At 39.2% G+C, this 27,142-nt stretch overlaps 1 protein-coding gene and 1 long non-coding RNA gene across 6 annotated transcripts in view; one reads left to right on the forward strand and one right to left on the reverse strand.

The window, feature by feature from the left end:
* Window positions 1–5,393, reverse strand: part of LOC116452568 — a 55,356-nt gene extending 49,963 nt beyond the window's left edge. The window contains exon 1 of the long non-coding RNA XR_004243543.1: window positions 5,310–5,393. This is a non-coding gene — a long non-coding RNA (uncharacterized LOC116452568). The remainder of the gene's footprint in view (window positions 1–5,309) is intronic.
* The window catches only part of C1H8orf34 (chromosome 1 C8orf34 homolog), a 152,306-nt gene continuing 130,159 nt past the window's right edge, over window positions 4,996–27,142 (forward strand). For 3 of the 5 annotated variants that reach the window (XM_032127125.1, XM_032127134.1, XM_032127142.1), the window contains exon 1: window positions 4,997–5,532. In XM_032127125.1, coding sequence (XP_031983016.1) covers window positions 5,464–5,532 — 69 coding nt within the window. In that variant the 5' untranslated portion in view covers window positions 4,997–5,463. Of the gene's footprint in view, window positions 5,538–27,142 lie in introns of all 5 variants that reach the window. The other 2 variants (XM_032127158.1, XM_032127150.1) reach the window with 2 other exon arrangements.

Below are 27,142 nucleotides of genomic sequence, written 5' to 3' on the forward strand. Positions count from 1 at the left end.
GTGCTAAAAATGGATATAAGCTGCACTAAAGTCTTGAAAGAGTAACGATTTCTATTAATGGTTGGATTGGTAATATGATATGAGCTAAGTTTTTCAAGTTCAGATGGAAATTTTTTTTTCTGAATAGGATGAGAGTATTCCCAAACAAATGACTGGAAGCAGGAAAGTGAACATGGTGCATGAAAACAAATTACAGAATACATCTGAGAATAAGAGGAGTCAAAGAGGTAGACACTCATCCTCCTTAAGCACAGTGGGGGTTTATGAATCTTGGATTTTCCAGTGATTTGTTCTTGTCCTTATTGAGAGCCTGAGTATAATGCAAGCTTTTAAGTTCCCAAGGGCTCCTGCCCTGCAGAGAATATGAAATTTTTTACCACAGAGGCTAAGTGTTTGTGGTCAAGATCACAATGTATAAAGGACAAAGCATCCAAAACACAGGCTGAATTCTCAATGAAAATGAGGATGCAAAGAAATCCTTGCTCTTTAAAACAAGTTTCGGTCTAGTCCAGATTTTGAAGTTGCATGGCTCTTATCTTGGTGCGAATAGAAAACCATACAAAGGATATTTGAGGTTGCTTAAGCTAAAGCTTGTGGATATATTATCCTTTATTGAGTACATTTAAAAAAACCCCATCAAATAAAATTAAGTGTACTAAATCAGCCCTCCAGTGATGTTATTCTCAGTTCTGTCAGTTAACTTGATATGGGATAAAAGGTAAATTGGATATTTCAGTATAATACAGTAAGATGCTTCCATTTCTTTTGAGAACATGTCATCTGAACAGATCCATTTTTAGGAGAATACTAAATAAAAAGCAAGATGGCAGCTTTCTAGGTCATGAACTGCTAGACCTTCATTATTTTAAACAGCTTGGAGCACCGCAATATTTAGCCAGTGTGTGTGTGCATGTGTGCTTTTTTAGAAAATTTTACAACAGGGGTTTGTAATGTTCCAAGGCTGTGCTTTGGCAATAAAAAATAATGCCTCATTTATAAAGTGCAGGAACTCAGGGATTTTATTCTCCTGCATGTAACTTCAATTCCATTTTTTTTAAAGTACAAGCACACTTTAAGACTGTTGACTAACGGCTCTTAGCTCTTCATGAAGTAGATAATGACTTTGCATAGAATATCAAACTCAACAAAAACATTCACAGTAATGGAAGAAGAATTCTTTGTGATAGAGTTATTACATGAAAGGAAACATTGACAAAACTGAAAGCTTTGTAAGGAAAACATCACCAGGTTTTGATGAATTTTGATGTGCCTGCTAGTTTTTCTTTTTTCTGTAATTGTTTTAGAAAGGTTTGTTAAAGAATTTCTGATGATTTTTGATAGCTGAAATACAAAGCACTTAATGGGAGCTAGAAAGCCATTTAAAGGTCTGTAATAAATTCATATATATTGCTGCTATATTTCTCTTCCATCGTAATGTCTCTTTTGTACTCCAGATGCCATCTCAAAAAATGAACTTCCTACAGAGCATATGGATCAAATTTTAGCCAGAAGGGAAAAGATTGTTGACTTGGCACTTAGTATTTGTGACCCACGGAATACCTTTACAGCCAGCCAAGTCATCAGTTTCCCTTTCTGCTAGGCAGTGGCAGCTCTGACTACTGAAGAACACTTTTGCATATGAAGCCTGGGTAACTTAACTCTGGCAATGATGAATGGGTACTGCAACTGACTGTAACTTCAAAAATTCAGTGCTCAGCACTGGAACTGCAGCTAACTTATTCCTGAAAAATGGATGACAGGACTGAAATGATGTAGAATACTATGGAATTATTTAATGGGTCCCTACTCTAGTGAAGCCCTTGAACTAAGTCAAACCATAAACAACCTATCAAAACATGCACACTGCTCTCTTGAAGAAAAGAGTGAAGGGTGTGAAACCCACCAACATACGATGGTAAGAAGCACAGAGCTCAGATATCGCAGGCACAGACACAAGATAAGAACTGAATTGAGTGTGGTCACAAGCATCTTAAAATTAGCTTTTGTTCTTTTGACTCATCCTCCTTGTTTTTTGGGAACCTTATTGTTTTGTGAGGTGAATATATTTTTAAATTGGGATACTTTTCATTTTTTTATGCCCGTGTGCAAATTCTTTCAGTCATTTCTGTTCTTGCAGTTCCCTGCTGAGTGTTATGTAGATGCCCATGCTGTATACTACTCTTGAAAGAAAAATATCCGTGAAATGAAACCAGGACCATAGCAAAGAACAATACAGAGACCATCTTTTATTACTTGGGTTGTTAAGCAATTTAGTGTTCATTTGCTCATACAAAAAGGGTGCTGAAAGTAATAAAAATTCAGCCATGCCTAAACCAGTAATTTTAATCCAAGAGGTTTTTTCCTTTGGTATTAAGATGAAAGTTAACTTTAACAGACTGTATTAATACTGGCTTAAAAACTTAGACTATATTAATTAAATTTTGAAAATGTTTTTCTCCTAACAACTAAGAGGACAGTAGGGACATGTCCAGTTTTCTGTGCTTATTTGCAAATCATATGTATTTATTGACTGCTATTTTGGTGTGGCTTGTTTTAGATCTAGCAACAGTTTTTGTGCTTTCCTGGAAAAAAAGAGAAAAGAGTGCTATCAATGAAGTTCCTTTCCTATTATACCATGCCACTCAGCCTATGCTCTCTGCGGGAGATACCTGAATTCCCATATTTTAGCACTCAGAAGGCTTTACTGTCAGGGAACTGCTGAAGACCTTCAACCAGGAAACTGTAGCAAAATCTCTTGGTAAGGAACTGTCTGTGTTCATGTCTCCCTAAAGTGCCTAATCCATATCAAAGATAACCTGTCACTTAAGTCTCATGGGAGCTGTGGGGGTTACAAGACATGTCTGTTCAGAAAGCTCATTCTGCATTTGGCCTTGGAAACTTTCCCAGCCACAGCAGGACTGCTACTGTGTCTCCCAAGCCAACAGTAAAACCTAGATTATATGTCTGGGTGAGAATTAAGACAAGGAAAAATTGTCTAGGGAAAAAGGAAGCAAAAACAACAATGGATACCAAAAAAATCCAGCATCCATGGTAGATTCTCAAAAGTTATCTGGACATAGTGCTGGGCAACGAGTTCTAAGTGAGTCTGCTGTATCAGGGGGCTTGGACCAGTCCCTTCCAACCTCAACCATTCTGCGATTCAGGGGGAGGAAAGAAAAACCAAACAAACCAAAGCACAAAACTCCTCAAAACTCTGAGGTTTTAACAGTGACATCTTGGGATCTAGCTATTTGCACAATATGCAACTGTAGACAGTTATGCTATCTTTAAAACCTCCTTTAATAAGTTCTCTTTTGTATTCGTATTGCTGATAGTCTTGTTTCTTTTCTTCAGTCCTCCTCCTGGTTTACATGGAGCAGTGGCAGTTTGCAGGTCCTAATGTGGTCAGGTCCCAGCAGGTCTGGAAGTGCTGCTAACTTTGAGAAGTCAGGCTGTGTAGGGCTATAGAAACATATGTTCTCATTTTTGCATCATGGGAGGGGGCATCATTTTACAAAGTGGGAAACTTTTATTTATTGGAGCAGTATGGGTTCTGGTGAGATTTACGAAATTTTACAAACATCCTCATCTGATGGGAATCATTAGAGCAACTGTAGAGAACCTGCATCACTGGCAATTACCCTTATGATTGTATGATCCTCATTAGGCTAATTAGCTTAGTACCTTATTATTTAAGTGGCACCAGACAGTACTTTGCTGAAGAAGATACGTTAAAATGCTGAGCTGATATGAATTTTAGAAGAGTACCAACACACTAAGAATCCAAATAAAAAAATGTGCCATTTTTAAGTGACTACTACGGAAACAAACACTGCCTCAGCAAGACTGGGATGAGCTCATTCCAGCAAAACCATTAAAGAATTCTAGAGGCTATTTCTTACACTACAGGGTGCACTGCAAGCTCTTTATAATACACTTACACCTGACCTCCTTCTAGGTAGAAGCTTGAGGTTTAGGTCAGTAAGGAGGACTTTTGAAGTCAAACAGTGAGTGGCTATGGGAGTGGAACTCTGGATCTTTTGACTCCTGACAAAATTCATCCTTTTCTTTAGTGGTTTCTGCATCAGGAGACGCTTGTACTCTTGCATTTGCAGAACACTGCTTGATTGGGAACAGGCAGCCTGATTCAGCAGATGTGCTGAATGTTCCCAATAGTCTTCAAAGCTGTTTTGTGTCTTTAAAAAAATTCTTATTAAAAGAAAAAAATCATTTTTTTAACCAAACAGGTTAATGTTAGTACAGCAGAATCAGTTATTGCAGAAGTGTCAAACCCCAAGAAGCATGTTTGGGTTTGTTCTTCTCTAAACAGAGAGAGAAAGAAAAAAAAAAGAAGCTGGTTATGATCCTGCTTCCAGAAATGGTGAGATACTAATTACTTGAAGACAGAATAAATACTGATTCTTTAATGTACTCATTAACTCACTACTCTCTGAAGCCAGCTGAATATTTCTCATTTACTCCATCGCATTTTGGCCGAGCGCCCTTGGCTGCTTGCTGGAACTCAACACAACCTGCGACCAGGATGCACCTGCATAGCTACTCCAATTATTCCATTAAAATGTTCATTGTCGCTAATAGGGAATTTCACTGGCATCATAAGAAACGTAGCATTTTAAGATTTAAAGATAATTTAAACAGAAATTAAGGAAAAGCGCTGGCTCTGGTCCTTACATTCCCCTTCCCTGCTGGCAGCGCGACTCTTTTAACTCCTCCGCGACCCTCCCCCAGCTGAAGTTTTCGCGTGCCGCTCAGGTGCCTCACGCCGGGCGGCCTGCGGCGCTCACCCCCGCCCGGGGGACCGGAGGCAGGCGGGAGGTCCGCAAACACCGGCGGGGAGGTGGTGTGGGGGGACCGCGGCTCCCCCGGGGGCAAGCCCGTCACCGGGCGGGCAGGGGAGCGGCGTAGGCAGAGCAGCCCCCGCCTCCCGCCCGCTCTCCTCCCCCTTCCCCCGCTCCCGCCTTTTGTGCGCCGAGCCCGGGCGTCAACGGGCGCCGGCGGCCGTGGAGCTGACAGGAGCCCGCGGCTATCGGCCTCGGCAGCGGCGCTGTGGCGAGCACGGCAGCGCCCGTCACCACGGCGCTGCCTGGCACAGAAACACAGAGACGGACTGACAGACACACGCAGCGCGGAGCGGCGCGGGCTCGGGGGCCGCCTTTGCAGCTCCTCTCCTCCCTGCACCATGCTCTGCTCTAGGCAGCGCCCGCCCGCTGCTCCCTGAGGGCAGCCAGCCCCGCGCCCAGCTAAGCGGGCGACTGGCACCCGGCTCTCTCCCCCCCGCCCCCAGTTACCTGAGTTAGCTCCGTCCCGGGGACTTTCGCAGCGCTTCCGCCCTCTCCCGCTGTGGCAGCCCTTGTGCGGCGGGGGAGTGAGCCGCCCGCAGCCGGAGGGACTGCAGCCGCCGCCGGGGGAGACGAGCTCAAGCCCCCGCCCCCGGAGCTCTTCATGGCGTCTCACCAGCAGACAAGGATCCAAGCCTACCTGGAGAAGAATAAGATCGGTCCCCTCTTCGAGGTAAGGTGCGCTCTTGCCACCCGGCTCCTCCGCGGCGGGCAGCGGTGGGGGCGGGGGTGTCCCCACGATGGCCGCGGCCCCCCGCGCAGCCCAGGTGAACGCAGGGGCGAGGATGAGTTTGAGGCGCTGCTTCGGCAGTGCCGGCACCCCTCGCCCTGCCCTGCCGCCCCGTACCACGCGTGTGCCCTTGTGTCCCTCCTCCACGCCCCTCCGAGTGCTGGAGCTCCGCGCAGCCCTCTCTTCCCGGCTATCCCGAGGATATGCCCCGCTTCTTCGCCCCGCCACGGACGTGCCGCCCTCTGCTTCGCACGATCCCGCGCGGGTCGTCAAACAGGTGCCCCTCCGCCCTCCCGCCCGCGGCCCGAGTCCCCGGGGCCGCCCCCGCGGCGCTGCCGCCTCGCCCCGGCGGCCGCGGGACAGCGGCCCGGCCCCGCCGTCCGGCCCCGGGGAGCCGCGGACCGACCGCGCACCCGCCGCGCGCTGCGAGGGGAGGCGGCGCTTCCAAACCCCCCCGTCTCCAGGGCGGCAGCGCTGAGCACCGAGCAGCGGGCACCGGGCGCCGCACGGCTCGCGGCGAGCCCCGAGGCGCTGCCCCTCCGCGACCGGCCAGTGGTGAGGGACAGGTGGATGCCTCCCACCGGGAAACACACCCTCTGGACCGGGTACTCGGAAAGAAGTCTGTCCTGCTAAAAGTCCGTGTCGATGGTGTTTTCTGAAATTTTTATCTGCAGTCACACACCGTGTTTTTGCTTTAGATTTTCTGTTTTCTTACGACGACGCACTTGCAGGGATTTGTAGATGCACAGATGTGCATATTTTACTATTTCAGTACATAAGCTGTGAATACTTAGAATTTGAAAGGGTACTAGAGCAATCCTGATCATTACCATTTTATCATCCTGTTTCTCATGCAGTTTTAAACATCTAAATGCACATATATTATGCACTGCACTCTGTATTATCACAAGGCACAAGTCTCCCTTTTTCAGTATTTAACTTGTTCTCAATCAAGCTTACTATGTATGAAATCGTTTTAATTCTGTAGTGGTGGATGCCTTGTCTTCAGTGTATCTTTTGGGTAGCATTTGCCACCCCCCATAAGAAAGGTTCAAATTTTGTCCGAAAATCGTTCACGAATGGTCTGTTTTTATATTTTTTGTGTGCTTAGGCTGTGCTGGTTCAGTGCTAGCGGTGTTAGATCTTTTTATTTTGCAATAAATAAAGCCTCATTTGATGGAACAGTAACTGGGTACTAGGGAACAGCAGGTGATTTTTCTAGTTAAGGAATTCATAAAAATGGAAACATTTGTGTGGTTCAATTCCTGAATAAAATTCTGTTCAATTGGCAATGTTGCTAGGTCTATGTATGTAACTGACTCTTGTTTATTTCAATGGGAATTCAGTGCTTTGGGGTTGCTCAAGAGTTAGGCCCTTGACAGCTCTCATTTTCTTCTAAATTTCCTTAACCCACTGGTTTACACATTAAAATTCAAGCAAACTACTGGACATCACTGTTCTGAGTCACTGTGTTTTAACTTAGTTTCTCTGTAGTATAAGATGCTTGTCTCTATTGTTTGGATTCTTGTAGGGCGTTTTAGTTATCAATAGTGGAGAGAAAGATTAGGAAGTTGTATTTGTTTCAGCATTTCATATATCACTACATATTTCACTAATCATTGTAATGTAGGAATTTCATTGCGATAGAAAGAATCTGTGAAAGACTCTTTGCATAACCATGCAGGCTGTCTACAGGTTCTTAGTGCACTCTTGTATACCAGGAAGACTTTTTGGTGTGAAATCCACTTACACTGAAATACTAGCAACTGGTTTTAAGATCTAGAGGTATAGCATTCCCGCAGCTGTTTACATTACACTGGGAGGAAGAAGATCATAATTCTTATCTCCTCTACTTCCTGATTAGCCATTTAAAATCTACTTGCACATTTAATTTTTTAATTTACTTTTTGTTCTCAACAGTTTATTGAAGATCTGCAACCTGTGCTTGATCTTGCCGTCCTTAGAAAAAGGAAGACATGTATTTGAAGTTGATGGGAATTGATCAGACTATGCATGGGATGAATCTTGTACTCTATGCTAGTATTCCTATAATACGTGCTTTGTGGTGTTTCAAGAATACCATGTGTTCACAGTCAGATATAGTCACTAACATGTCAGTTTTTCATGTGTCTAAAAGTTCTGACACATTGCAAAAGGATACCTGTGCTTCATCTTTCATCCAGGAACAGCTAGCATTTTCTTATACCACCTCTGGTTTGGATGCTAATTAATCATCACTTGTCATGGATGACAGCCATCTTTTTTTCACTGAGTACTAATTTTCTAATATCAATTCAGAACAGAGTGGACTTGGATTCAGTTTTCTCCAGTGTTATTTGCTGAGCAGGTTGTGACTGTAATTGCTCAATATATACTTCAAGTCAACATTTTAGGGAGTGCATAAAGTAATACTGGGTAACTGAGGCCAGTCACAGGAAAGAAGAACATGGGGAGAGGACCTGCAAGCTTTCTGACATGAAGTCAGGGATAGTGATGCATAAACAGATTGTATTTCATACTTGAGTAATGAATAGTCAGTGATCAGGAGGACTTTACACCATAGATTTTAGACAATTACACAGGCACAGAATGCTGATGGATGTAACAGTTGGAGGTGTACTGAAGTACAATTCTCCTGCATTACAGTTAGGAGCAGTATTTGCTGTTGCTAGTTGGTCATTGTGTTCCAGTTGCTTGCAGTTATCCTGGTCGTGTCTCTTTTCTCCGTTCTGTCCTGTATTTGTGGCCTTCTGTTACAGTGGTTAGGGATTTTTGTACTTCATTAACCAGCAGTATCTACTTAAGAACATCTTTGCTAAAGTTTTGTGTGGTTTGACACTTGAATTATCTTCATAATTTGTGTGAAAGGGAAGCGTTTAAGAGAAGTACTGACACACGAGATGCAGGAAGACCTTAGGCTCTCCCTCGGTTAGAAAGTTGTTTCTTTCTCTATAAAGAAACATGAGGGGTAACCTCCTGGAGAAAGAATTAATGAGCTTAAGCTGACTGAGCAGGCAGTAGTCTTCTACCTACTACCAGTATCTGTTAATGCATAGTAGGAAGCCCTATCCACTCAGCTATGAATGGTTAGTCAGCACAGATTCACTTGCTCCCAAACGTTTTTACAAGGTAAATTCTTATTTATGGGTTAGAGGTGGGAAGGAAGGTGGGCAGGAATTACTTTGTACATCTGAGACTGTGTCAATTTTGAGACTTAAGACAGGTTGCAAACCAACTTTGATACTGCAGCCTTATTTTCCCTTTTGAATGTAGGTCCCCAAGTCATGGCTTTTCAAAACCGTTACTTCTCTGCCATTTCATCTTTCAGGTGCCCAGGATTTTTGCAGGTGAGATCCCTGTGAATCTATAAGTCAGCTTCTAAATGCCTCAGGGCATGCAGGTGGTGTTAGTGGTGACAGTAAGGTCTTAAGTTAACCCTTTATATTCTGTCACATTTCATAAGCATCCTTATCCTGTTCTGTGTAGGTTTTGTGTGTTGTGGTTTTCTTTTCTTTTGCCTTTGAAAGCTTAGACATCTTCCTGTAAGAGACTGTTGCTATCTGAGAATACTGTGGTTAGACAACGAGTTTAGATTTGAGGAATGCCCTTTAGAAATGCCTCTTTTCTGGGATTTTCGTGGTAACACATACCATGGCACTACCTGATTTTTTTAGATTCTTTCTTTTTCACATTAACTTGGAATGTAACAAGAAGTCTAAATATGAATTATTTCTGTGATGAAGCTTCACTGTTGGTTTTTTTTTTCCATCTTTCTAAAATGTGAACAGGAGGTATGTGCCTAAAATTGGCTGGGACAGAATATTCAGAATCAGCTCCCACTCATTTCTGTCTGAGTGAAGTATTGACCCACTTTGCATTTCAAGCATCCAATCCAACAAGTTCTTTTTGTGTGCTAATAATCTCAATGAATAATCCTGCTGCCTGTGTCCATACGTCTATTCTTCTGTACGACTGTATCTCTTTAGCATCCAATTGTGTTTTCATTTGGACAACCTGACAGTTAGTTTCTGTGAATTTGAAAGCTAGATCAGCACTCTTAAGAACAGATTGCAATAAATCTTCAAGAGCTCTGAGATAAATTTAGTGTTTTGGAATTTTTTTATTTCTAGAACTGCAGCTAAAAAGCACCCAGCAGGTACACTGTTGTTATGCAAACCCAAGAACTGTAATTTCTTTGAGTTATAAAAAGCCAAAATAACTCTTCTCAAAATAAACATGCCAAACCCCTGGTTACCTAAGATTTTTTTTCTACAAGTAATGTGGAGTTAGAACTGTAATTTATATTTCAAACAACATAAAGGCTTCATAATACCACCCTTAGCTTTTTTTTTTGTTTGTTTGTTTTTGTTTTTGTTTAGTAGACATAGTTACTGAAGCAAATACAATGGGAAACTTTATTTTTTTTTAAAATCTATGATGGTTTTTCTTTCCCTAAATGAAATAACATTATTGGTGTATATTAAGTAGTGATGTCCATTATTTAAATAAAATAACTGTGCTTTTCACTTAAACCGTAGGCTATTTGGTGATGAACACTATCTATAGTGCATCTTATGACTGACTTAGTCAAAGTTTGGGGATGAATTTTGGAGTTTGGAATGTCTTTTGAAGCAATGTTTACCCTTGGTTCTTAAATACACAAAGGTAGACACTGTCAACTTGAATGTCTAATTAACCAGAGTACCATTTCTCACAGTATAAAATTTTGTTTTAAGCTGCAACATCTGCAATTTGAACGATAGAGATGTCCTCAAAGAATTGTTTTCTTTTGAGGTTGCTCAGATAATATTTTATTTTATATTGCTATTGTACTTAATGGGTTAGATTCTTAGTGAAACATTTAATTTCAAGCAGCTAGATGGAGCCTTTGAAAAGCCGGGATTTTCAATACTTAGACATCACAAGGATCATTTTAGGCACCAACTGATTACCCAGTGACATCGTTTCAGCCTGGCAGTTCCTGTTGCAGGGGAGCCAGTATTTGCTGTTTTTCAAAGGATGTGTGGAAACCAGCAGTGATCAAGAAAGGCTGCAGTCTTACGCAGTAGGGGGTTGAGAGTCATAGTTGAGTTCTAATTTTTATTTTTGTTGTTACAGTAGGACGTTATTGTAGCCTTAATGTGCACGCAAGTAAAGACCTATTTAAGGGGAATGTAAGTCAGAGGGAAAAATGGTGTAGAGATGTCCTTTGCTTTTTGGAGAGTTCATCATATATTCTCATAGTTGCCTTAGATAACTTTATCTTTAAGGGAAAACAATTGAAAGACCCTAATTAAAACTGCAGACACACCCTTTTTCATTAACAAACAGTTCCATGAGCAGTGACTTTATCCTTATTACTTGGCTTTTGTGGTGACCAGCAAGATGCAACTGTCAGAAATTTCCTTGTAGTTGAGACACTCATAATTCTACTCTCCTGTGTAATCTGAGATTAAGAAAAAAAATGTTCCTGAGTGAGGAAAATCACATTGTCTTGCTACCTAGTTAATCTCTGAACATTTGAAAGGAGTTGCATTTTTCTGGTGTTTACTCCTCTGGGAATTTGTCTGAAGTTAGTCTAAGACTTTAAAAGCATATTGGAAAAAGACAGTGGAAGAGATCATAGATACAGGTATGCACTTGTGTGGTCACAAACATAGTAATCACATAAACCTTGTTTCCATAATGGCAAAAACATTAGTTGCTTGAAATGGAAATGTGGGCTCTCTTAGTTGCTTTAAAAAAAAAAAAAAATCCGTGGCAAAAGACACAGAAATAAATACAAATCAAAGTAGTAGTTAAATTGGAAGAATTGCATCTAAAATACGGAATGATAAGGTGAAAGTATCATAATAAAATCCTTTTGTTACATGAACTTTTAATGTTTTTAAACTCTCAAAATGACAATTACTTTGTTTCTTGAGAGGGGGAGCAGAAGGCATAACTCTCTTGCATCAAAAAATACCTGGAAAAATGAAATGTAGTTCTCAATTGAGTTGCTCTCACCATCATGTACCAGCAAAGCCTGGCTGCTCAATGGTAAGGCATAAAGCTAACAGATACGATACTAAATTTTTGTCTGGCAACCCCTCTTATAATTAATCAGTCTGGATCAAAATAAGCCCATTACTACTGGTCTTATTTCTTTGTCTTTTATCACATTATGAAGTATCTTCAAACTTTTGGATTATATTAACAGTGTTAATTATCTGAAGTAATTTCTTCAATTGCTTTGTTTTGATTAATCCCGTCTTTTGGTACAACAGATCAATGTTAAGTGGCAAATATAAAGTAAAATACTTTGATGGTTTTAACTCAGCCTATAATTTTTTCTAACATGTTCTTTGCTGTTACTGATCTATGCTTTTCCAAGTGGGCTAGATACTATCCACACTCCAGAGTCAGCACAGTTTCAGCCTTCTGTTTGTTTAGGAGTGTCTGGGAGGGAAGCAGCTAGTACCTTAACCAGCATTTCTGCCACATGTGATGTGCTATTTTACTGTTCTGGAGCAAATGGGTTTCATAATTAGCTTCTTTATTGTTGTATTGACTAAAAAGTAACACCTAGACAGACACCTGTTATTAGTGTTCTTTCTTTTAAAAGTGTTACTTAGTAAATGAAAGCTAGAAACATAATATTTGAGTTAGAAACATAATATTTAAGAGCATTTTAACATCAGCTTCTTTTACAATTTGCCTCTAATTTTGAATACCTAATCAATATTCTTTTTTTCCCAACGTCTTTTATTCTTTCCATTTGTCTTGATGCAAACGAAGATGTGGGGACTAATGATTTCTCATTTTCAATTGTCTAGTGATTATTTGGGATTTTTGGTACAGTGATTTTAATACATTTTTAAATATCTTGTGATATTTTATTTTTCTGGGAAAGCATATGTACCTTTGTATGAGTGAGGGGGGGGATGGAGATAGTTTTTAACCTCTGGACTATAAGATATGGCTTGAAGCATTTTTATGTTCACCAGCTTTTGGAACAAAGACTACCCAAACACTTTAATGTCTGTAATAACTCAGATAAAAATGAGGTGTTATTTCCTGTATTGGGTATTATCCCCCTTGCACGGATGCACACTTATTCTCCTAAGAAATGTCATACTAGCTGTGAAGGATGACAGAAGGATATGTTCTGTGTTAAGAATTTTCCGTGCCTGAAACCATAAGACATGGTTAAAAACCAGTGAAAGCAAGAACATTTTCAGATACAATTGTTAGGAAACCCTTGGCCTCCTGACTAAGGCAGTGGGCTGTTTCACACATTGCTAAAGGCAATGAAAAGCAGCACACAGCTCGTAGGAGAAACAAGGATTACAGAGTTTAATCCTCAACACAGGTAAAGAGCATGATCACTTGAAATGCACCCCTATGCCATGGCTAAGACAACCCAACTTCTAAATCTGCACTTAGTATGGAGGTTAAGATCCTTTTAAAAGCTTGCAACAGACATGGTTTTGATGGCCTTAACTTTTATGTCAGGTCCCATATGCTGTGCTGCATCAATTCTCCTTTGGCTACTCAGTTTCACTGAATACGTATTTTCAGTTCCATCTATAAATATTCAGATGGAGTCGTTTGGCTGTAGTTATGATGCCCCTCTGGTTTTGCTCTTCTGTTGATTTGAGCAGTTTTTTCCCTTATTGACATAAACTTCAAGTATTATTTTTGCCTTAAACATGGCTTTTCCAGTGAAACGCCTCCGATTTTGGCATATATATAGTATACGTAGCACTATGAGGAGATGTGTTACAGTTACGAGGAATGCCCATACAAAATGAAGAATGCATGTTCATTACCCTTGATAAGTAAAAGGCTATTTTACATTAGCCACCTCTTACACAATTTCTGTTCATACAGAGAGTGAAAACTGTTGTGTATTTACGTGAAACACCCTTTCTCCTTCTTCATTTTCCAGCTCCCTGCAATATTCAATAAATGAAATAATTCTATTCATAAACCATATTTCTCTATAGTGTCTGGTACAATATACTTACTATATAATAGCTCTTTTGTTGGCTTTTGGAGGAGCTGCTTTCAGGGGCAGGAATCATGAGAGTTTGGGTCTTTCAACTGTGTTGGAGCCTTTTGAATTGAATCTTTCCTCCTCTCATAGTTTATTTTACTCCAGACACTCTGATGGTTTAGTATTCGGGACTATGGGCTGTGAGGCTGATTTAATAGCCAGTTGCTGCAGGTCCTGTTCATCTTCATTTCTGGCTGCACATTCCTGCTGTCCTTGTTCCAGAACTGGTCTTTGTGTCATGTTACAGTTACCCAGTTTGGGAATATGAAATAGAAGAAAATGAAGTCTACAAAGAAGTGAAAATTGTTCAGTAGGCTGAGCTCAGTGTATCACCATGTAGTCTAATGAGGAATGTGGCATTAACTGGGAGAGAAAATGTAGCTGGCCTGAGGATGAAGGGAGCAACTGCTTTGCTCTAGTAGCAAGCTACTAGGTGGGCATAAGAGATCTGCAAGGCTTGTGTGCTTAAGTTAGCTTCATATGGATCTTACCTTTTAAAGGTCCAGTTCCCCATGTGTTGGGAGAATGTCGTGGAGCCCAGTTGATTCTGTGAAGGAGCAGAAGAGGGAATTGAATAATTCAGGAGGATGGCTGAATGAATTAGGAAGAAACAGACCATATGAATACACTGAGTGTGAAAGTGAGAAAGGATAGGAAATGGGAGGGGGTGGGATGACAAATATTAATGCTACATTGCCAGCATGTTCTTTTCCTTTTCTATTATTTTTTTTTTTATAATCTTAGTCCCTACAGTCAAATGGTTACCTGGAATCTTTTTTAAAGAAAGGTTCTAGTGCTGGTGGTTGCTAAGAGTATAACCAAAGAATGAGAAAGGGCAAATACAAGAAAATATAACTTATTATGTAAAGAGTATGTATGTTTTGCAGTGTCTTCTAGTACTTGATCTTGGATATATTACTTAGGCATGGATTTGCCAGAGAATTAAAGGTGTCCTTAGCACCACTATTAACACTGGCTGCTGTGCCATGAACTCCTTCATTAAGAAGGAGTTGCACTCCAATTTGACAGGCATTGTGCCCTTGCTGACATTTGTATGAGTGGAGAGGTAAACAGATTGTGAAATATTACTCTGTGAAATAATACTCAGGTATCTATATCAAAGAAAGGAATTCTGAATGATCATAAGTTCCATGTTTCTTTCAGTGTACTAGTGCAGAAAAGCTGCTTTTTATTGTTGATAACAGAATTCATCCTAGAAGCCTAAATAGGTGGAAGTGGTCTCTTCTGAAGACATGAGAGATGGCTCATAGAATTGAAGAGGAAGGGTAGCTTCAGCTGTAGGTGACCTTTGAAGAGAACCTGTGGAAGCAATTATGTATAGTGCAGTTAGGAAGAGAAAAGGTTTATGATGCAGATTCTGTGATAGTTTTGTCGAGATGGAATTGGGGGGTTTTGTGTGAATAAGGATATTGTTTCTTTTGAAGGAGAAGAAAAGAGAGATGGGATAATTTCCATGACTGGGGGTACTGGGATTTCTCAGACTGAAACATGTGAGTGTGCATGTGCATGTTCTATAAAATGCATACAGACACTCTGAAACATTGGGACAGGCCTGAGACTCCCGTGTGTGCTGGACAGAGAACCCATATAAATGCGGCAGGTGTTGTGTGTTCCTGTTCAGACACATTGTATTTATTGCACGTGTCCATTGCAGTTGGGCATGACATGCTCAGTACACCCAATGTGACCTGGGTGTTCATGCTCCTAAGCATTCTGAAGAGTCTTGTCCTTCCTACGTAGTGAGGGATGAGATAAAGAAGAGATGTCCAGGGAAATGCAAGCTGAGAAGAAAACCGGGGTTTGCAGATGCAGAAATTCTTCTGCTGTGCCATATGAACCACCACCCATAATTGTGCTGAGGAAATACTTTTGCATGATGTAGAAACCTCAGTTAAAAAATTAAAAAAGATGTTTCAGAGCTACTCCTAAGTATGTCATGGTTCTGAATAATGCCATTAGATAGTAATACCTGTAGTCAACTAAAAAGTGTAAAACTGTGAAGCTATTTGGAGACAAAGGCTGGATGAAGACTTAGCAATAAGGAACAATGAAGAGATAAACAAAAAAAGAAGACTAAATTACTAGAGTAACAGATTTAATCTTGATTTCTTATTCCCCGGAGGAGGAATACCTGAAAGAGAAAGACAGCAGAGGAGAAAAAAATCTCAAGAAAATTAATTTTGTTCTCTGTTTCCCTGTGATAATAGAAAAAAGATTAGAAAAATATAGTTGGCCAAAATGAAGAGCCACTTAACATTTACTTAAACACTGAAAAAAAAGTTGACTAGTAAGGAGAGGAAATAAAATACGTAGTAGTTAGGATACTAAAATGATAGTCAGTTATCTGGCTACAGTTCCTACTTTGGCTGATGCTGTCCTGCTGCATTATCATGTATTATTCTGTGTTTGTGTTTCGCCTTCCTTTGTCTTGTTTGTCTGCATAGAGCCTGCAAACCCCTCTGGCTCCTATCGTCTTCACATGGTTTAGGAGTTTTCACAGCAAGGCCCTGAGCTCATTATGGGCTTTCTGCTTTCTCTTCTTTCTTTGTGTTGCTTCAGTGTCTGGTAGTGCTATTAATCCCATTAATTGGTGCCACACAATCAAAAAAAAATTGATTACTCCCTCCTTCTCCCCTGCTTAGTGTGGCGATTCAGAGGACTGACAAGTCTGAAGGTTGCAGTGATGCTGTATTCCCACAGGGAGCCCTGCTGCAGCTGGTGAGACCCTGTTTACAAGAGGAAGGCCTTCATTCATAACCAATCAGATTTAGTCTAGTATTAAATAAATAGCAATCAAATCATCAGGAAGCTTTAACTGGGCAATTGCTTTCAGGGTTGGGAAGTTACTTTGCAGTCTCAGAAACAAACAAAAACATACACCAGTGACTCACAGACATTGTTTTCTAAATAAAAAAGTGTTAGAATATCAGATTAATAATGCTTTGGCTGTTATTAAAAATAGCTCTACAGCCCCCCAACCCTATAATCTTGTAAAATAACCCAGATTTCAGCTTCTAGAAATAGTGTTTTTTAGTTGCTTAAGCCATTGCAGTCTTGATGGTAGAAGTGTCTGATGAAAAATGATGGGCCTAACTCCAGTTCTAGGTATAATTCAATTATCTGTCCTTATGAATTACTGTTGCTACCCATAGAAAGTCTTCAATTGTTGGTACAGCAGTATCTCTTTAAATATCCATTTAAGGCTCAAGCTTTCTTGTAGAATATAGATCTTTAGACCTTTGTTTGAAAACCTGAGCCAGAGGACAGCTCCTGGATGTTGCAGGTCATGTCCCTGGTAGGCTAGTGAGGACATGGTGACTAAATCCATAGTGATAGTTTATTTGGAGGAGATAGTCAAAGTGCAAATGACAGTTCCAAGAAACATACGAATTCTATGTATGTGTTAAAGTTACCTTCTTTGGACTCAAAAGTGATTTTAGTAAGTTGATCCATATGATATAATTATTAGTACTCATATTTTGGTGTCTTTATAATATTTTTTCTTTCTACTTTTTCTTTCAGGAAGAATGTATTCATTAGCTTGTACTTTTTGGTATGCAGAGACTGATAATTTTTTTTCTTATTTCATAATTATGCTTTGGTTTATATAAAAATGGCTTTAATATTGCCATCATATGTGTAGTTTAGCTAATCTATAATTTACAGAGTGGAAAGTGTATCCTGCTTATGTAAGCTAATATTTATTTAGCTGTCCCTGTTATCTCAGACCTACTTTATTTGTGGGCATGATAAAAGTGTCAGCCTTAAGCCTGTGCAACCAATGCACTTGGCCTCAGAGGTCAGACAGTGGTGCACAACATCCTCTCATTTCAGAGCCTTTTTTGCAGCTCTGTATTGACTCAGTTCTCCATTTTCAACTGCTCTTTAGGGCTACTGTGAGTTCTTTCACATTACTTCCTTAGGTAAGGATCTTTTTAGGACTTGGGCATGCAAGTAAGTTGTAATGAAGCAAATAATGGCATTACACCATCTCTTCTGTTAAACATGTGCCTGGATGTAATCCATGATATATCTACTGTATGTGGTCCACAAAGTTCAGTAATTTTCCTCATACAGTTCAACAGACTCTCTGTTCACTTCTGCTCATCAGTTGTCTTTTGCTGAAGAATTGTTTTTTGGGCCTGATTATAGAACATCCATCCTCTAAGGAGGAAGTGTCTTGTCTGAAGGAAATTTTCCAGTGACTCTTTCTGTGCAGAAGTTGTATGGGGGTGTGTTCATCCTCACGGTGCTTCTCGACATGCTAACTGTGGAAAGCAGAGAAGTAGAGTGAGAGGTTTTTGTCTCTTCTGATGGTGATCAGATCTCTCTCTTTGAGTTGTGTCATCTAAATGCACTTGTGCACTGGTTAAGACTAATTTTTTTTTTTTTTTTTTTTGCTCTGTGACTCTAGTAGCCAAACCTGGGTGTAAGCAAGAGCATTCAAGTAACAGTTCCACACAAGATGATGTAGTTGTGTCGAGGCACAGGGAATTGATTCTTGGTTGTGTAAATAAGTTAATGCAGGACCGATACAATCCTGATACAAGTGTTTAGATTGAATTTTTGACATTACATACTGCAGGATTAAAATAAAATGTAGTATTTCTTAAATGAACAGAGCTAAATATTATTTAGGAATCTGTGCTCTTCTGAATATGACTACATGTTTGTATGCCTGACATTTTATGTCTTTCCATGCTTTCTGGGGAATACGGTTGTGTTGTTTTTTCAGGGTACATTTGAAGATGTTCAAACAGAATGTAAAATATTGTCCTTCCTATATGTAGTTAAATCAATTGCCTGCTGCAAATCTCTGTTATCTTCATATTATAATTTCATCTGCTGGCTGTAGCAAGGAAAAGGAGCCCTATTGTGGCAGAAATTGTCCAGGCATGTTGCAAAAGAGAGCTGCTTGATGAGTTTTGAGTCTTTATTCCAAGGCAGCACACAGCCAGTAAATGAGGTGAAGTAAGTCTGTGGAGAGGATGTTGGACCATGCATTTTCAGCGGGGTAATCTTGGAGCCAGCTTTGCAAGCACAGGTTGTCTGTCATAGGAGCAGCCAGCTGGGCAGTGTGGTGTTCATCTTCAGAAGGCAGTATCACCTGCTGGGCTCCGACCTCAAGGGCCTGCTTTTTGGGAGAATCCCAGATGGCAGCCTGGGAGTGCTTCCCCAAGCCACAGCCATTTTTAGATGGAGACAGGCAGTGACTATAACTTCTCAGGGCTGAGGCAGAGCAATGAACCTGGTAGTGCCAGTGGGAAGCAGTTTGGGAACTCTGGAAAGTGGCTGGAGATATGTAGAACATGGGTACCTCTGCACTCAGTGGTAACATTTCCTTTCCCTTGTATTTTTGCCACTGTGTCTCTCCTACCTGATTCTTCACAGTTCGTATTGCATTCTAAACCTGAATACTTCAAGCCTGCTGCCCTGTTTAGACCAAAATGGACACCTGCATGTCTTTTTCCCTACGTGTTTCTAATCTTCAATTTTTTTTTTTTTTAAAGTCTGACTATGATGGGATCATCACTCTCAGAAGTTTCTTTGCCTTAAGCAGCAGAAATATCTATTTTAATTTGACTTGAAATAAGGAGATAATCCATGAAGGCAGAGAAAGCTAGAAATCTGCCAGAACTTTGCAAAAAATGTTAAGAGAAAAAAAAAACATTAAAGCATTTTCTTTGTAATTTTGTTTGCTGATGAGGAAAATCATAGAAGTAATTTTGCCTTAACTGATGGATGATAAAAATCCATATAGAAGCTATCAGAGGTGGATTTTGCTTTCAATTGAACTGGAATTATTAAGGTGTCTTCCCAGTTGGGGCTGAAGATAGATTCAGGTACACTGTTACCTACTAGAAATAAAATAGTTGCCAGTATTATGTGGTAGTATTTAATAGATGATAGTACACAAAATGGAGGAAGATTTCTAGAGTATAAAAACAAATTAGTCAATATTTCTTTTTTATTAGTTAACATGGTTATTTAGATATTTCCTAGAATATTATTAATATAAATTAATATTATTCCTAGAATATCATTAATATTATTATAATCAAATTTTGTTATGTCTGTGGACTGATGGCTTCTGCATGGCAAAAGAATCCTGTGTTCTTGCGTTTAAAGAGACCAATTCTTCCTTTCAAATTTCATTGTGGGTTTTGCTTTTTTCTCAAACAGCAAAGTTCAAGTGTATGCCTAATTAAGCAAAAGCTGCATCTATACTTAAATGGACACAGGTTGAAATAGCTGTTAATATAAAAGTGTTACTTGTAATAGTAAAAAGATTTTTATCGTTTCCAGTTGCAATTAGGGAAGCACTGAGAATAAGCAGTGTTGAACAAAACTGAGCATGACTTAAGTTTTCTCAAAAGTATTTGAGATCTTGCAGAGAGTCTGCAGTGGTGGTTATTCTGACAAGGTACTGCACATCTTGTGTTACCTGTGACAGGCAAATCAGTGTGACATGTCCTGTGGGGAAAATAGGATACAAGTAGCTTTAGGTCAATCAAGCAACTGCTTACATGTGAAATAACCTCTTTGTCTTCTTAAAATGCTATATAAAAACCACTTGTTAGTAATATTTAAGGAGTTCCAGGCACAATTGCAGTATATAAATTCTACAAATATAAAAAACCTCTTTGCATTTTGCTGTGGTAAAAATTAATTTTCAGATTTTTCTATGGCAATAAATTCTGACCTTTCCAGTTCAGAAATCTCTGTTGTATTGTTGCATGTTAAACATTAGGTCTATTTAAAAAGCTGATTACAACATTGGTATGAAGTCTTATGAGACCAAGTCAATCTCTCACAGGTAAATAACAGGAAATGAAGATGTGTATCTGAATAGATATTAATATATTCAAAGTGTATGAATAAAACTTGTAATTAGACTGCATATTGCCCACAGTTGTTTAGTTGCTATACTAAAGGAACACTTCCAGATGACAGGATTTAAGTAAATTCTAATGATCAGGGAGCATATGTTAACTTCTTTGACATTTGTTCAGTGATCATTACTGGAGCAAACTTAGGGTTAATTTATGTAGGCAACTAAAGTCATGTGTTAGAACTTCCTCACCCTGGACTCTGGTAACTCACATTCTTCATTTTGTGTCACTGTAATTCCGGGTTATTATTTGAAGTTCCATGTGAACAGTTAAAAAATTATTGGTCAAGATTAAAAAATATGAAAGCAATTTTTATAATAATTTTAATGCATAGAACTTACACAGAATATTTAATAACTTTGGCTATACACACTTGGCAGTAGAATTTCTTAAAACACCATTTCTCATTTATCTTTCTGAGTAAAGTATAACTTGAGTAAATCTAATGGTGTAGTAATGCAAAATTACTTGGGGGAGTGTTTTGGGAGGAGAAAGAAAAACACCTAGAAAGTGTAATGGTTGCTGCACACATTTTTCACACTTAAAATGTGTATTCTTCAAGTTTTCCATGGGATGCAATTGAAATGATTTCCATCAATCTTCAAAACATTCATTTACCTTTTCTTTTTCCTTTGGTAGGCTTCCAGAAAGAAGGAAGGAAGTGTTCGTAATTCTGCAGTCACAGGGCAGTGATCTAATTCATCAAGGCATTTTAAGCATGTCCATGGCTTTGTAATTATTTACGTCTCAGGCATAAAGGATATCTAAGCCTGAGTGCCTTGCTGAGTCAACTCCTTAATATACCAATTGTTTTTTTCATATATGGCCTTCTCCTGACCAGCACTCATAAACCCTTAATAACTATTTCTATAGTGGTACTGTACTGGGACTGGATTTTCTTCAGAGCAAGCCTGTATGTTGGTGTATTTCAAATTTGTGACTGAAACAGTGTTAGTACACCAGTCTTTTAGCTATTGCTGGGCAGTGATTGCAGAGGCTCAAGGCTTTCTCTGTTCTTCTCTCTGTCTACCAGAAAGCAGGCCTGGGGTGGGGACGGCTGGGAGGGGACACAACTGGAACAACTGACCCAACCTGGGCAAAGAGGTATTCCTTGCCATATAATGTCATGCTCAGCAATTAAACCTGGGAAGTAAATTTTCTGAAGTAACTGTTGCTTGGGGACTGGCAAGGCAGTGGGAGATGGTGAGTGATTGCCTTGGTACTCGTTCTTTGATTTTGGTTGGGTTTTTTTCTCTCTTTCCTGTGGTTATTAAGCTGTCTTTATCTTGACCCATGAAGTTTTCTTGGTTTTGCTCTTTTGATTTTCTTCCCCATCCCACTCTGGGGGTGGAAATGAATAAGTGGCTGGTGTGTGCTTAGCTGCTGGTTGGGGTCAGCCTACCAGAGGTAGCCACAAAAATGCCTGCTACTTTAGTTCCTAGCATTACCCTTCCTCAAAAAAAATCGTGTCAGACAGGTTGAAGCTAAGTCACTGAAGCTTAAACTGGAAATATGATGAGATTTTTTTTTAACAGTTGCAGTAATGAATCACTGCACGTGGTGGAACAAGTGATTTCAACTTAGACCTTGAAATAAGATTACTTCAGCTGATCAGAGAAAGATCAGCTGCAGCCTGTTGAGTTAGCTTTTAGGTAAGGCAGTGATGTGCAGTCAGTGCTGTTTTATGGCTGTAATTTAAGTCCAGGTTGTAATAGTCTTTCCTAGTCTTTATCTATGAGTATTCCTTTTGATGTAAATCCTACAGACCTTTCAGAAAACCAGCAGTTTTCATTTACTTTGGCTGAACTGTGAAGTGCATGCCTTGAGGGCAGAATTTCCAGGGGTTGATAGAATGGATGGAAACTGAGGAAGGCTTCTGAATTATGCTTCAGGGAAACCTTACAGTGTTTCTGCAATAGCACGAACTACCCTTATTTGATAAATACTTGGTGAGTTCAGATAGTGATATGGTAGGCATAATTCCACAAGTGTGAGTGTTGTGCAGAGATACAGGATTGCAGAAATTATATCATAGGAAATCTTTGTGATTTGAAAACTAACCTATGAGACAAAATTTGATAGCTCTTGCCATGATTGGCATATCTGAGAGCATGTTAATCTTTTCTTCTTCTACTGAGAATTAGTGAATGTTTTAGAGTAACCTAGTAGCAGTGACTTCTCTTTTGACAGCATTCTTGGAATGCTTGAATGGGAGAAAGGAAATATTTCAGTAAAGCCACAGATTAAAGGATTGAAGCTATTTTGTGAACTTGGGAGTGGTAAAATAGATTTGGGACAATGATATTTGAAATGCTAAGATTAAGAGAGGAAAAAACCTCAAAGGATTAATAAGTGAAAAAATGCAGCAAGAGGTTCAGATAGATATTGCATATAGATATGTGTGTAGTGGAGTTTGATAGAATGTCATGAACTTGCTAAGTGAAACTTTGGAATTGTCCATCAGACCCCATCCATTCCCAAATAAGATCAGTGATGCATATTTTATTAAGTATTATATACATGAGTTCGATTTCCGATAGGCCTAGTTCATCCGAGTCAGGAAACTGATATTATGATCTGCAACGGGTTTGTAGTGGGACGAGTCTGCTGTTTCCATTCTGCTCTCCAGAGTCCCCCTAAAAAATGGTTAGTAACATAGCCCCCAAAATTGGTCTTCTCTTATTGAATTGGTACAGATGTTTAGTAGATGAACACTTAAAAGACAGCTATTCAATGATGTTTGTTTTCAGAATTCCTCCTGTTATTCTCGTTCTGTGAAATGTTACCTGTGCCACTAGTCCCATACCTTAGATTCCCCCGGCAGTGCCGCCTTTAGGGGAATTTTGTTTGCCCCAAAGCATCAGAGCTACCATATCAGCTTTGCATTTTCGTTTTATTCCTACGTCCAAAGTAATTTCTCTGGGTTGTGTTCCCATGCTGTGTACTACAGTCATGTGATATTAGATTTAGCTGATCAGCTGTCTGAAATGGCATCAGTGAGGTTTTGAAGAAAAGAAAGTGTAGGTTGAAGATTTTTTAGTCAATTCCAGGTAAAAGTCTGAATATTTTGACAAGCAAGCTGAATAGGACTACTATTTGTTCTCAACTGTTACTCTACCATGGTTAGTTTAAAGCAAATAGTATGGTACAGGCATGTCGCTTGTATTTATGTGGAAATTTGCTTAGGGTTGAGTAATTTATTTTATAGGGAGATGTGGTGATCATATCATGAACATTTAAAATATGTTGAAGTCCATTTTGTTCATAGTTTATAATGTGATTTTACTACTTTCAATTAAAAATTGCTCAAGAATATTTAAATCCTGGCTATTTTCCAGAAGAGGGATGCTGGTATTTTTGGTAGAAGCAGTGATATTTACCTTTCTGCTCTCATTTAAGAATTACAGACTCTTAATTTAGGCAGTAAGAATAATGTTAAAATACACTTTAAAAAATTTATTTCTTTTTGTTTCCTTGCTTTGTTACTGCAGTAATCAGAAAGGAATTCTAACAGAAAAGTGTCAGTCATTAAAAAGTTTCTTAAACCTACTGTCCTTCCACAAGTCTATATCTTCTTTGTCCACTTACAGCCTGTATGAAGGGGTTAGCCAGTTTAAATTTAGATGTCTGTCTGTAAGTGTCCAGGCTTCATTGTAGTCAATGCATATATCTCCAATAAGTCAGTGGAGCCAGGAGAGCAATTCTTCTTATTTTAAGTGGGCATACTCTGGCTGCTCAGCTGCGAGACCTCTTGCCCCTCATGACTTCTTTATTGACAAAGTCACCACTGACATCACTGTGATGACTTGCTGTATTTAATTGTATTTAAACTTCTAATTTAAACCCTGGAAAAAAGAGCGTAACACAGCCAGAATCTGTGCACACTGTGCCATAGTCTATAAAAGTCTGTACAGTTAAAACGTGATTGTTGTGTAGTTACCATTACCAATTACAGGGCAAGATAGAATGTCTCTTAATTAACTTAATAACCTGATAGGTACATTTAGACAGGGCTAATTAGGACTTTCTTGTAATTGGGCCTATGATTAATAGACTGTGAAGACTGTTTCATTTGTATTAAATGCATGGACAGTTAGTTACAAGGAAATTAAAATTTGAGCCTTCACTGAATAACTAATAGAGGACCTCAAGATAGCACAGTAGTGAAAGAGATAAAGAGTTATTTATAAATTATTATTTATAGATTCTGTATATTCTTTATAAATAATTCATATATTAAACCACTCCTTTAAACCTGGTGTTTTTTCCCAAGATCTTTTGCAGCCTCATTAACATGTGCATGGATCTCTCTTGGAAATATCTGCAAATCAACTTTTACATGTTTTTTTTTTTAAACACTCTATGTAACATAGTTCAATAAAACTAGTGAATGTAGGAGCATATGAAGATACCTTTACAGAAGAAAGAAGAACTGGTTTGCACAGTGCAAGGTAAAATCCTTGAAGCAGTTAGCTGAAAGAGCTTGTATCACCTTGCTGTTCTTTCTCATTCTGCCTTCAGACAATGCAGAGCCTAATTTGGGGCAATATAATTGGGAAGCAGCAGAAACTGATGTATTCACTCGAGTGCTCTAGTCTGGAGTAACCATGGAAGTTTCCTTTGGCCCCTTTTCTGTGCTCCACTGTGTCTCGAGGATGCACAGGGAATTCATAATTACTGACTTCTGAACAGCTTCTTCACTTGGTACACAGCTGGGAGGAAGAGACTGCGTGGAGTCCAGTGATAGAAAAGATAAAAGGATGTAGAGTGAAAGGAAGACATAACAGTGGAAAGAAGATAGGAGGAGAGAGATTATGGGTAGTGAACAGTTCATTTGGCAGCATGGAGACCCAATCTGCAATGGCTTTTTATTTGTTTTTATAAGGCACCTTGTGCACAGAACAACAAACTTTCCTTATTTGAATTGTAGAAAAATTAGAATTTTGAGCTAGAAATATGAAAAGTATAATTAATATTTTTAAGAGATTTGTTTTTAAGTGTCTTGCATTTCTGTTTTCATGAAGAGTTGAAACTTATCTGATGATTTGTTAATGAAAAAATGAATCTCAGTTTCAGTGATCTTATGCCATTTTTGTTCTGCTGTTAATGCAGAGGCGTCTTCAGTGAGACTAGTTGGTCTTTTCCCTTTTCTTTTTCTTGTGAAACCTTGCCTACTTAGCACATTGTGAGTCAGATCAGACTGCTGCTAACCAAAAAGGAGTTTTATTTTTGTACCTTGTACACTTTAGTTTTTCTTATTTAATGCATTCACTTTTGTCATCTTTTTTTGAAACATTTCAAATGTGTGAAAGTTTATTTAGAGTGCCATGTAGTATGTTATTCCTACTAAGATGTCACCCGAGCAACAGATGAGATCATCAAATAAGCTTTCAATGATTTAATCAGAAGTTTGTTAGTTTTGCTAGAGAATGGTGCTAGAATGAGAATACCCTTTAGTTGACATTCCTAATCTGTAACATCTTTTCACCTTCAGAAAAATATAGGTTTTTACTTTAAAAATTAGGTGAGTGCTCACTATGTACAGTTAAGGTTGGCATGAAGCTTTTTGGTTTTTTTTTTTTTCATTGCGTGACTTGGGTTTGGCTTTATTTTTGTTTTTCTTGCCCCTCCAACCCTTCCACCTCATGGCATAGCCAAGCAACTGAATGCAGGCAGCTAACGTATTTCCATGTAATTGCCAATTTGCTGGGGATGACAAAAGTCTCAAAGGAAATGTGAGCTTGAAGAGCACAGGTTGAGAGCTGAGCAGATGGAGTTGGGTCCCTTGATGAACTGGGTGGCAGAAACTGGTGGTAGAAGGGCAAAGGCAGTGAGGTTTATGGAGCTGTGATCCCATTTCTGGGATGTCTGACAGTGTGTAAGGCAGAAGGATATGGAAGAGAGATAACACCTCCAGTATGTGAGTGTGAATTTACCCATTGTCTGAAGCTATTGTTATTGGAGTGGAGGTGTTCTCTGCACATTGTCCGGAGTTCAGGAACTCCATGGAAAATGGTAAATTGGAAACTGCTTCCAAACCTTGCTTGAAGCAGCTTGAGAAGCAGATTCCTCAGAGTTTCTTTTCCCCCCTTTTGCAGTAGAATATTTGTAGTAAAGACCTATGTCTTCCTTAAATGGCAGATTTTGTAACCTGAGTTGTCTTTGTGTCTATTTTAAGTTGCATTTACTTTTAATACATTTTTGAGAGTGCTTGAGGCAAATTAGTTTGAGGCTTATTACACAAATAAGTAGATTTATTCCTGAACTTCATACTCTTCAGTTTCTGAGGATTTCAGCAATGTTATATTTTTTTTCTTTTTTTTTTACTTTAGGTGTACAGGATTGGTACAACACATTTTTTATTCCAGATAAAAATAGCCTCTATCTACAGTTCTTTAAAATTTTCTAACTGCTGTCACTGAATAAAACTGATTATTCTCTGGGACAGCACAGATCTTTGTATCACTCTGGTTTTATCGGTATAACAGTAGGTACAAAAAGTGGTCCTTTTTAATGGGATCTAATTTCACATCACCTTGATCTTTAGGTTTTTGATACATCTCAAAAGAGATTAAGAATCCTTTAATCAGTTTTATTTTAT

Source organism: Corvus moneduloides, chromosome 1 (assembly GCF_009650955.1).
Source record: "Corvus moneduloides isolate bCorMon1 chromosome 1, bCorMon1.pri, whole genome shotgun sequence".
Classification (NCBI taxonomy): Eukaryota; Metazoa; Chordata; class Aves; order Passeriformes; family Corvidae; genus Corvus; species Corvus moneduloides.